We start from the raw sequence: 12,945 nt of genomic DNA, 5'->3' as shown, positions 1-12,945 counted from the left end.
ATGTAAGGTTCTTGAGGGAAGCGGAACTGAGAGGCTTGAAAGGAGGACCCGTGAGCCACTTAAGAACTACATCCAAGTTCCAAGACACCAGATCAGACTACTTCTGCTTAGAAGTGTCGAATGACTTGATGAAATTATTAATATCCTGTGTTTAAAAACTGAGGTAAGCATTGCTCGGTATCCTTTAATGATGGACAACGATAGACTCCTAGGGGTCCTCAGGTAGAGGAGAAGGTCCACTATCTGGGTCAAAGGTGTCTCAAAAGACAAGACGTGATGTCTGAGGCACCATCGCAATAGCCTCCAAAGCTGCTCTTGAAAAACCTTTCGCTCTGATGAGTTTCCTGACAAGTCAGAGCAAGACTGGACAACCCTTATGGTATCTCTCGAAGTGAGGTTGTTTGTGTAGCCATTGTCTTTGGGGAAGCAGCCTTGGAAAGTCACCGGATGACGCAGAAGGTCCGGGAACCATTCCTTTGTGGGCCAGAATGGAGCTACGAGTGTCATCAAGATGCTGTGGTGTGACACAAACTTGTTCAGGATTTCCCTCACCAAGCCGTAGAGCGGGAAGGCATACAGATCCAGGCCCGAGCAGTCTAGGAGCATGGCGTCTGTTGCCCATGCCAGGGGCTGGAGAGCAGAAGAGAGGGAGACAATTGTTTCTTGAGGTGGCAAACAGATCTAAGATCGGTTTGCCCCGCAATCTCCACAGGTCAACAAAGACCCTGCAATCCAAGGTCCACTTGGTGGGAAGGACCCACTTCTGACGGTTCAATTCATCCCCCAGGATGTTTAGTTTCCCCGAATGAACCAAGTGACCAGTGTTACTTGGTTTTGGTGCACCCAAAAAAGATGATCCTTTGCAGCCTTGCAGAGGGAAAGTGAATGAGTGCCCCCGTTCCCTGATATACGACACAGCAGTGGTGTTGTCTGCATGGACTACCACTGTCTTGTTGCAAGTTAAGGTTGAGAAGTGATGAAGACCTAGATGAATGGCCTCCAGCTCCTTTACATCGATATGAAGATTGCTTTCCTCCAGGGACCACGTCCTGGAAACCTCCTGACCCCCCAGAAGGGCTCCCAGCCTAGATCCAAGGCATCTGAGTAGAAGTCTAAGTTGGGGCTTGGAGGGTGAAGAGATCTTCTTTGCGAGTCTTCCTTCAGACAGCCACCATTGGAAGTCTTGATTTTATCTCCCGACTGATGGGAAAAATGACAAAGTCCGGTTGAGTCTTCCTGTCCCAGTTGGCTTTGAGGTAAAACTGGAGAACTCTCTTATGCAATCTGCCCAACCTGACGAAGGTCTCGACACACTACAGAGTCCCTAGAAGGCTCATCTACTGAAGGGAGGTTCTCTTGGGAGACGGAAAAACATGAAAAGTCCAAGAGTTGAGAATCATCCCCAAATAGAGAATCTCCAGTGTCGGGGATAACTGGGACTTCTACAGATTCAAAAGAATTCCTAGTTCTTGCGTAAGGTGAAGAATTGTCTGAAGGTCCTTTGTGCACTTCTATTTCAAAGGGGATCGAAGAAGCCAGTTGTCCAGGTAAAGGCTGATGTTGATGCCGACCAGGTGGAGCCATTTGGGGAGAGGACTCAGGAAAACACTTGAGGACCCATGGAGCAGCCAAGCAGAGGGACCAAAACTGGAAGACTTTTCCCTGGAAGATGAACCTGAGATACTTCCTGGAATTTGAATAGAAGTATGTATCTTGCACATCCAACATTATCATCCAATCGTCCGGGTGAATGGAAGCCATGACTGACTGGTTTGTTTCCATCTTGAACTTCATCTTCCTTACGAAGTGATTGAGGGTGCTTACGTCTAGGACTGGTCTCCAACTTCCCAATGTTTTGGGGACTACAAACAGATGACTGTAGAAGCCCCAGAGTGTGTATGACCTCGACTTCTTCTATGGCTCTTTTCAGAAGGAGAGAGGATACTTCCTTCGAATGGGTCAAATGTTTCTCTGAGCCTGTCAGGACAATGGGAGAGGTGACCAAAGGAGGGTTCTCCAAGAGCGGGATGCAGTAGCCCTCCTTTAAAACCTTAACGATCCATTGATCTGGCCCCCTGTGATACCACTTCTCCCAAAAATGGAGAAGTCTGACTCCTACCAGGGCACAAAGGACTTCTGGTTCGCTTTTTGGACGGCAACTTGCAGGAACTCTTTTTTAATGGTTCTAGATTGGTACCAGATGTAGGAGCGAGGCCTAACTTGCAACCTGGGCTTACTCCCACGAAAGAGATGCTGTTGCAGAGCAGAGACCATCTTGGGAACAAGCGATGATGACGAAGAACTCTTGGGGCACTTTGCAGACTGGGCTAAGAGATCTTTAGTGGATTTCTTTTGGAGATGCGACGCGGTCTCTTCCATGATTGACTGGGGGAAAAGGTGAAGAGAGTCCTGTGGTGAAAATAACAACACGGACCACTGAAAAGATGTGACGCCGGAATGAGAAAAGAGTCGCGAGTTCCAAAGAACCATCCCTGATGGCTTTGTCTGTGCAAGAAAGCACACCGAACAGATCCGCTGCAAAGTGCTTGTCCAAGCCCTTGAAGTCCTCAATCTTCTTTGCAAGGGCTCCTACTGTCCAATCAAGAAAACTTAGCACCTTGAAAAGCTTGAACAGGTTCTTAACAAGGTGGTCCAGCTCGAAGGAACAAAACTTTCATCGAAGCGAAGGCTAAATGATGAGAAGAGTTGATATGGCTGGAGAAGTCCCCTTGGGGGCAGACAGCGACTCAAGATAGAGGGAGCTTCCTCAGTGGCGTACGACAGATATCCTCTCTTGTCCAGACGAGAGGGAGGATGAGCGAAAGTCACCTTGCCCTGCTCTCTCTTCGTTGAAAACCTGTCTAATTTCTTTCATTGCTTTCTTGGAAGATGAAGAGAGAACCATCTTGGGAAGCCTGGAGTGATCTTCAGGAAGGCTCCTCATAAGGCAAGAAGCAGGCAATGATGGGGCAGCTGGCATGAAAAAGGCAGGAAAACTTGCCAGCAGGAATCGAAGAAGAGCCGCACAGGCTGAGGGAGGAGAAGCTTCTTGTTCAATCTCCTCTTCGTCCTCTGCCAGATCAGAGACGGATAAATATTGAGAAGGCTTAGAAGTGGGAGCTTTCCTTATGAAGCTCATGATCTCTGAAAGCTGTTTCTTGATAGGTGCCAATGAGGGGTTGTCTAGCTCCGAGGAGGGTTCTTGGCATTTGAGAAAGGTAAGACGGATGATGATGAGTAGGTACCTGGTGCCTGGATGATGGCACGGCCATTGCTGTGTGCACTGGAGCAGGTGCTGAATAACAGAAGCAGGTGCTGGGCGCACAGGAGCTGGCACTGAGCTCTTGCGAGTGGGCACTGGGCTCTCGAGACAAGACAGGATTTTGGGCGACAGGCACTTAGTGCGGTGCTCCGGGCACTTGGCATCCAAAGAAGGGTGCCTGGGAGAGAACAAAACTGGAGAATCCCATGGATGTGTAGGCAGTTGTACTGAGGCAAAGACTGCAGGATCTACATTGTAGCTGTGTCGCTTGTTAGGCAATGGGGATGACCGAATGGCAGTCTGTCGAAGCCTGGGATTTTGCAACAGGCTCGACTGAGGGGGCAGCAAACCATGGGCAAACCCCACCAGCCTCCCTTGGACTTCTGGTATGCCTTCTCCCAGGGTTAGGGGAGCAGGACAGTGACCTTCGTCTAAGAGAACTGCTGGGACGGGAAACCACCTCCTCCACTTGCACTTCACTGGACACTTTTTTCACTTAACATTTTGTCCATAAGGACTTTTAGGGATGCCCCTATCTCTAACACTGAACTTACAACTAGGTTTCGCTTCTTATCAAACTTGGATTCGATACTGGATTCAAGGTTGGCAATGGCATCAGGGTCAGAAGCACGGGAGTATGTGGAATGATAGGAGGAGGCCTGAGAATAGGAGAAAAGAGTGTGACCGGGAGTTGAAGGAATAGCAAGGCTTACGTCTGACTTAGGCTTAGGTGAAGAATCTCAGCTAACAGAAACCCTACTTTCGGCCCAAACTGCCGCCTTCCTCTTCCTATCCTTCTCAAGCTTACTAAGATAAGACGCAAGAATCTTCCACTTACTTTCATCCCAATCCTTACATTCTCCACATGTATTCACCCTTGAACACACCTGCCCTCTACAATCAGTGTACGTGGTATGTACGTCATAGCAAAGTTTAGTTAACCTAACCTTGCAGCCTTCGCTACAATAGTGAAAACTGGACGAACTAGAATCAGACATAACTATTAAAAGGCCTAAATTAACTGAGGAAAACCAAAACAGCAGCTTGAGCCACAAGAAAACAAAATATTTCACCGATTTTCAGCAAACATGAAATAACCGGTGAAACAGTCAGGACTGCAAAGAACGACATGTTGTCAGCAGTGCGGCATAAAACAGACTGAAGCCATTGGCTAGGAGTTGCTACCATGCTCCCTGTTGTGGTGGGTGGGACCTGTCATCCCCCACTCTGCAACTGACGTGTTGCCGCGAATTTTGAATTTAGGAATGCTGTGTGAGCATAATCATTAGCCAAGTAATTACTTGGAAAGTTACTTATATAAAATCCCAGCTTTTAGAAACCACGCCTTAAAAAAAACCCATGTAAACAGTCTTGTCAGCTCCTTCCACATACTGTATAACCTGCTGTGTTATCAAAAATAAAACAAAATTATGAATAATCACTGTCATTTATTAGGTTTAGTTCCACAGCAAAATTCTGGCGTGCTCCATAAGCATCTCTCCGGAAATGCTTACACCTATGCTACGTCGGAGCTTAAACCTCAATATAAGTGCACTGTCAAATTCTGACCTCCTGAAACAATTCATTGTTTTTCGGCACTTCAAACTTTTCTAGTTTTCATTTTCAGCAAAAAACTGAAAATCTGCTGCTTTTGCTTTTTTAAACCTGCATGTGTGTGCGTATGAGAGAGAGAGAGAGAGAGAGAGAGAGAGAGAGAGAGAGAGAGAGGTCTGGTTAGGTTGTTACACCAACAGATATCATACAGTTGTATAAAGAAGTCATAATTTTATTAGTAAAATCGTTGTTTTATGTACTGTATGCAATTATATTTCATAGACTATTGTCACATTATTGTATTATAATTTATGAACATAGCAAACACATGCCATTTGCATTCTGCTATTTTCATTCTTAAAATCACAAGCTGATAGCATTTTACTGATATCATCACAGCCATTAGTTGCTATATGAAATGCATTTTGGAGATTTGTTTCATACGTAAATTATCAAAGCAGAGTTGAGAAATGCAACTTACTTTATTTATAAATGCTGTAAATTAAATGAAGTAAAGCTGTGATTTTGCCAGTATCGATGTTGCTTTTGCCTCTTCTAAAATGTTTTGTGGCCTGCACATTATTCATTTCTTCTGCCACAGCTACTGTATAACTGTAAATTTAGTGGCATACTTTTTCAAACACTTTCCTCTCCACTGGGTGAAAGATGAATAAAGATTTATTTTATTCTTATTTCTGGAAGTCACCATTTAAAATAAAAATTTTTTTTATCAAGTTGACAACTGTAACACAACCTTTAATAAATGTGTATACAGTAAACCCCCCGTATTCGCGTTCTCATGGTTCGCAGACTCACACATTCGCGGGTTTCTCTGTGGAACATATCTAGCCATTTTTCAGGGAAAATTCGCCCATTCGCGGTATTTTTCACTGAGAAATATTCACTAATTACTGTATTTTCACAATTTTCATGAATAAATGCACTTTTTGTGATAAAACTATTAAAATACTCAGGTATAAGCATTTTTACAGGGTTTTTCTTGGTTTAAGCTATCAAAATGGGCAGTTTTAAGTGTTTTTAGAGGGGTTTTAAGCATTTGCGGATTTGACCTATTCGCAGGGGTGTGTGGGACGCATCCCCCGCGAATACGGGGGGTTCACCGTAGTCTGTTTTTTTCCATCTGCCCACCCGCCTGTGGTGCTCGCACATGGTAACACTGCATCCCAGGCTTTAAATAGTTACACTATGTGTAAGTTTTAGGTAAATAAAAGGATATCTACCATACATTTGCAACTGAAAAGTGTTTTAATGATTTACTGTATGCGAATTAGACCGTTAATACTCGAAATAGAATAGTTATTATTGTTGAATGTAAGCTGCCTTTTCGGGGTGCCGAATGGAACAGCCAGACGCAGTGGCAGGAAAATTGCTTCTCTCGCAGTTCACTACGGCAAGATGTCAATTTTATTGGATCATACCTACTCTGCTACTAAGCTATGTGTTACTCCTTGTCTTATCTGGCTAAAACGCACTTTATAAAAATTAAACGTATATACCGATATACTTACGTGTAATGAAGTAACACGTAGCTTAGTAGCAGAGTAGGTGTGGTCCAATAAAATTGACATCTTGCCGTAGTGAACTGCGAGAGAAGCAATTTTCCCGCCACTGCGTCTGGCTGTTCCATTTGCCACCCCGAAAAGGCAGCTTACATTCAACAATAATAACAATATCGTATCTCGAATATTAACAGTGTAATTCGCATACAGTAAATTATTAAAACACTTTTCAGTTGCAAATGCCCAGATAACCTTTTATTTACCTAAAACTTACACATAGTATAATTATTTAAAGCCCGGGACGCAGTGTTACCATGCGCGAGCACCACAGGCGGTTGGACAGATGGAAAAAAACAGATTATAGTTATAGTAACTGACAACGGCAAACGGTTGTTTCTCGACTGGATTGTTTGTGTCAGTACTTGCTGTTGTTTATGCCAGTGTCTTGCACGCAGTAATAAATGGTTGTTGATTATAAGAAATAGTGATAAATTCTTAGACAAATCACAATGTTGGTAAGCCTGATTTAACCTAATGAACTCTGGCCTCTAGGCCTATTTATTGGTTAAAAGCTAACTCGGATATAATATGCAGTATCAAAGTTATCTACCGAAACAGAGACAAGCGCAGAAAGCCTAGCATAGTGCAATCTACTGAAAATACTGTACATCTCGCACTATACAGAATATATATGATGAAATTTATGAAATCATATTTATGGATGAAATTTTAATGACTAAGATACACGAGTATCTACACAAATTATGGTTCTTTTGTATGCTGTATATTTTTGAGTTTCACAGTGTGTTTTCATTGGAAATAAACTGTATTTGTATATTCACGGAGCAAGCTTCAGTTCCGAAATCCGAAAAAATAAAATACTGAAACACGTAGCCACTCAAGAACTAATGGCAGTTGATTCAAAAACATTCCGGATTTTGGGAGTTCCTGGACCACGGAATGCTGGATTTTTGAGGTGGCACTGTATTATTATCATTATAAATATTATGTCCCATATCATTATAAATATTATGTCCCATAGCCTATAATCAATGTGAGAGTTTACTTTGGTTATACTAGCCTATGCTTACTATGCCCTCCTCAGTTTTGGTAGATTTAACTGACAATGCATATTACATCCAAGTAAGCTTTTGAATAATTAATAGGCCTAGAACCCAATGTTCTGTAAGCACAATACAAATTGTCATACATTCAACCAGGCTTACCAAACTTATGGTTTGTCTTATAATCTATTACTGTTTTTTATAATAAACAACCACTTACTATTTTATGTAAAACTTGTATAAACAATAATGAATAATGATGTGAGAAATCGAATCAAGAAACCACTATCTGCCTATGTTAGTTATCATAACTTTTGTATGTTTATTCAGAGATGAATTTCAGTTGTTGAAAAAGCTATAACTGAAACTGGTAAAATCACACCTTTAATCAATTTTATATTTACAGTAAAACCTCGTTTTAAAGGACCTGGAACCAATGGAGATCGGATTTAACAGACATAAGCTGGCCAAGGGTAGTATAAGACGACTGTTAAATTACAAAACCATCTGTATACAGGCTAGCTTTTTCAACAACAGGTATCTTATGAAAAATTGGTTATGTACACATGATGTTATTAAAAATGCTGTTTTACTTACTGTATATCCTTAGAAATTCAAAATAAACAAAATAACAAAGCTGATTCTATATCATGTTTTTCTTAAACATGTTGCCTAAAAGGGAAACATTTTGTTTACGTCTCATCGCCAGCCACAAATCCCTAAGAATATGGTAACGTATGATAATTATTGTTCGTATATACCTGAATTGTTCTAATCTGTTATTTACCATCAAAATGGTAATTAACTTTTAGTGAAAAATGAATATTATGTTATCCTAAATGTTATAACCACATTAATTACACTACCATTAAAATTTCGAAAGGATACCGAAAGATAACGTTGCTGTGAGCGCTACCATAATTCGACATTTACATTTTGTCAGCTGGCCTTGCATAGATAAAAGTTGATTTCATGTATATGGAATTATTCCTTGAATAGGCTACTTATTATGAAGATATACCAATAATAAATAAGGTAAACAGGTTTTATTACATTTACGTTTCATAGCAAATCACAAACAACAATACGATAATGTAGGATAATTATCGTTCGTATGACGGCATTGTTCTATAAAGTTATTTACCACCAAAATGATAATGAATTTTTAATTAAAAATGAATATTATATTATCCTAAATGTTATTACTACTGTAATTACATTACCATTACAATTTCCCAAAGGTTGCCCTTGAACGCAACCGTATATCTCGATGGTAACATTTTGTCAGCTGGCCTCTCATAAATAAAAGGTGACTTCATTGATATGGAATTTTATCTTGAATTGGCTATTTATTATGAAGATATGCCAATAATACATAAAGTGAAAATGAAATGGTTTTATAGCCTTTACTATCAGTTTATTTCATAAAGTGAATCTTTTCATGTATGTTGGTGGTTATCTCGCAATTAGCCCTAGGCTAGCCTACCGATAAACATCCCTTAGGACACAGAAAAAACAATGCTCCACTTCAATGGACAATCGGCTTTAACAGAGGAACTTCCCCCCAATTGGTCCTTTAAAGCGAGATTTCACTGTACTGTATTTATAAATGATGTTAAGGTGCATTTTCTAACCCAGCTTTGTTAATTTACGAAAAAAATGCATCTGAATTATTTCATTTCACAACCAATAGGAGTGAGGATGTCAGTAGTACTCACTCTGCTATCATTTGGCAACATTTGGTAATGATGATGTTTGTGACTCAATCACCTGATGACTTTCAGTCTATAAACATTACCACAATACAACGATCACAATGTTCTTATTTCAAAATACAACATGAAAATACTGTACACGAAATATAACTGGATACAGTAAGCAATACAACAGTTTTAATAAAAAGTATCGTTATTTTACATACAACTGTACTATGTGACTTGCAACACACACACATCTGCAGCAACCTGTCCAATTCATCTTGCTACGCCACACCCAAGTGACTCTGGATGACATAGTTCATCCCTCCAAAAAAAAAAAAATTTCAGTTTATAAAAAATATTTTTTTTCCTAAAAAGCCCTGCTGAAGAGAGAGCATGTCCAATACCTCCATGCCCCGTATATGCCATCAAACACGGCATGTGATTACATACTCCCTTGTCATGACAGCTTATGATAATCATGCAAAGAAATTTGAAAAAACATTACCTGACAATGGGTGTGAAGAGTTGGTTTACAGGCACAGCAGACCATACAGTGGTTACGTGGGCAAACTGTCTGAAGATGAACACTGTGCGTGCACCATGAATATGTGACTGCATTACCACAACAATTACAGATCACGGTGCCAGGAATAATGTGCTGTAATTTTGAAGTTGTTGTGCAACAAGGCATTACAACATCTGACACCAGCAAATTACATAGTCCTGATATCTGCAAAGTTCAGGCAAATATCAAAGACAGAACAATAACATTCACAATATATTTCCCCACATACAATACTAGCAAAAACCCAGCATTTTGGTAGCCAAGGAAGAGAGAAAATTCTTAATAATTTTCATCCAATCTCAATCTCTTTTTGATTCCTGCTACCTCTACAATTATTAATCATGAGCATATTTTTCATCTGGAATAGGCAAATGTGGCCATTAACTTACTAATTAAGCTGTCACAGCATGTAGTACAAATATGCAAATAGATGAAAAACAGTCAAGAAGAAATAGCAAAATATCTGTTTCATGAAAAGAAACTGGTTTTTTCCTACAAACCCACTCATATACAGCCCAAATTTGGTCCAGCTGACAGATGAAGCAGGGCTGCCTGGTTGTACTTGTGCAAAATAGTTAACTACTTTATGCAAAGCAGCTAACTACTTTACTTATTATGTTTGATGTGAAAAGAAAAATTTGTAAAAAATATTCACTTTTGACTTACAAAAATTTTTGTTCACTAGAAATCCATTATCATACTCATATACTGTAAAGCCTGAATCGATATTTAAAAGGGAAGGTTCAAGCTGCTGAATGGTCCAGAAATGCTGACTGTAATCCTGTACCATCCACAGAGAGCTCAAGGGGGAGAGGATCAGCAAGGAACCAATGTTCTGGTAAGAACAGATGAGGAGTCCCTCACACTGTTGCATGTAGATGTGTAATCCGTCACATGATGTGTAAGACATTAGTAAGGATTATATCATTACTGTATTATCATATTTTAATATTTTGATCAGAGTTTACAAGTTAAATACTGTATACATTTTCAAAAGTTTATTGCTCATTACTGTTATTTTTTTGTATTATTTGCAATTGCATAGGTATGTTATTATACCTTTCAAAGTATTTTACATATTGAAAAATTACTCTTGAATTGTGAACCATAGCCTACACTATAGTTTTAATGCACAACACAGCCTAGTCTAAAAGTGAAATACTGTACCTGAAATCTAGAGTTAAACTTTAAATGGAATGACAAAAAAGCACTACTCATTCTACTTGTGTACAAATACTTTTTAGAACAGTATCTCGGCAACATATAAAGTGTAGTATTTATTAAATATCAATACAGCCTAGCATAAATTTACATGATGTATACTAGGAGATAAAACATCAAATGTTCAACAATTGTTAATCTAATACAGCATATGCAACACTGTTGAGAAGTAACAGACACATGGTATATGTTCCTAAAGCTGCAAATGGTATTTGTTCTCTTGTTATCGAGGTTATAGTAAGAAGATACTTAGTACCCGACTATAATTTCATTACTAAATGTAAGTAGATTAAAATGTCCCACTCAGCAGTGAAAATTCATATTGTATATATATATATATATATATAAATATATATATATATATATATATATATATATATATATATATATATATATATATATATATATATATATATATATATATATATATATATATATATATATATATATATATATATATTAGTCATACCCCAAACTAACATGAGGTTAGGTTCCAGCCCGCCTTGCAAGGCAAATTTCTGCATAAGTTTGGCACGGTCTCTAAAATTGCTAATAAATGCTTATTTCTAGAATTTAAACACTCAATATGACTGCTCATGCTCCCAAAGTATTAAACTAACTTTTAAATGAAATTAAAGTTACTGCAGTTTCATTTAAAAGTTAGCTTAATACATTACCCTTAAAACAAGAAATAAATGGTTGACATCAAAATATAGGTGTGTGTGAAGATTAGTACAGTATGCTATTTCTCTCTCTCCCTACTCCACTGATCTATTTTTAGAGGACTTCTCAGCCTTGTTTTTAAAAACTTTTTTATTCTGTCTCTTTCTCTTTGTTCTAAAATTCTCTATGTTTTAGAATGGTGCATTTACTGTTTGTAGATGGTACAAATAAAATTAGATCAATTTAAAATTATCTACTGTACAGGTAAAGACATACAGAGAAACAGTAATACGTAGGTTATGCTAACTACGAGAGAGAGAGAGAGAGAGAGAGAGAGAGAGAGAGAATAACAACCTAAGAAACCTTTGACCTGCTGATCAGCAACACCCCTTCTTGTCATGTTAAACTGACATGTCTGACAGGTTTGCCTTCGAGCTTCTTCAACTACAAAACATGAGGGAAAGATATTTGTTTGTTTAAAATGCATATCACATATGAATTTTGTAATTAGTCATTATTATTAAATCTTATTAACCTTATTAATATTTGACAATTAGTACTTATTATTAGGTAAAAAATTTCATAAAAAAAATAAACATGTACACTCGGCAAGAAAAGTGAGGATACAGTTTTTTTAATCTTCGGACATATATTGCTAAATAATGAGGCATCTGGCAACTTTAAAAAGGGGAGGAGCTTCAGTCTTATTGTGTTTGTTTTTTGCTTGACCTCCTATAACTTTCAATCATATTCTACGGTTCTGAAATCATTGATACTTAATGCAGTAGTAAGCTTTACAGTATTCGTTCAAGTTGTAATTTGCAGCGACAGTTCTGAGCAAAATAAACATTTTTCCACATAACCTACGAAGTAACCTTGCACATATGAATTTAAGACACCACAATGAACGGAATGCTTGCATAATCGGAAACGGGATCTTCCAAAATGAAATCAAGAGTTAAATTTGAGCAATGTCCAGCGAAAAACTTGGGGAAAAATAAAGGAATGAATGCAATGTTAGAGAGAGAGAGAGAGAGAGAGAGAGAGAGAGAGAGAGAGAGAGCCTAGGCCTATATGTAGAGCTACTCATTTCATTATTTTTTCTTTTAGAGATTGAGCGTTACTATATTTGTATAGTATGTTTTAGCATTGGAGAGAGAGAGAGAGAGAGAGAGAGAGAGAGAGAGAGAGAGAGTGTGTGTTGCTGTTGTGTAAGCCTAGGCCTACATGTAGAGCTACTCATTTCATTATTATTTTTCTTTTAGAGATTGAGCGATACTATATTTGTACAGTATGTTTTAGCAATAAAGAGAGAGAGAGAGAGAGAGAGAGAGAGAGAGAGAGAGAGAGAGAGAGAGAGAGAGAGAGAGAGAGAGAGAGAGAGAGACAGAGAGAG

The 12,945-nt window shown here is 38.8% G+C and overlaps 1 protein-coding gene across 4 annotated transcripts in view; it reads right to left on the bottom strand.

Annotated features, from left to right (window-relative positions):
* LOC136841644 (uncharacterized) overlaps window positions 1-12,945 on the bottom strand; it is a 226,367-nt gene that overhangs the window by 132,767 nt on the left and 80,655 nt on the right. For all 4 annotated transcript variants that reach the window (XM_067108770.1, XM_067108769.1, XM_067108771.1 and 1 more), the window contains exon 7: window positions 9,606-9,830. In XM_067108770.1, the coding sequence (XP_066964871.1) occupies window positions 9,606-9,830 (225 nt within the window). The remainder of the gene's footprint in view (window positions 1-9,605; window positions 9,831-12,945) is intronic.

The sequence above is a fragment of the Macrobrachium rosenbergii genome, chromosome 9 (genome assembly GCF_040412425.1).
Source record: "Macrobrachium rosenbergii isolate ZJJX-2024 chromosome 9, ASM4041242v1, whole genome shotgun sequence".
In the NCBI taxonomy this organism is placed as follows: domain Eukaryota; kingdom Metazoa; phylum Arthropoda; class Malacostraca; order Decapoda; family Palaemonidae; genus Macrobrachium; species Macrobrachium rosenbergii.
This window is presented reverse-complemented; position numbering and strand designations above follow the sequence as displayed.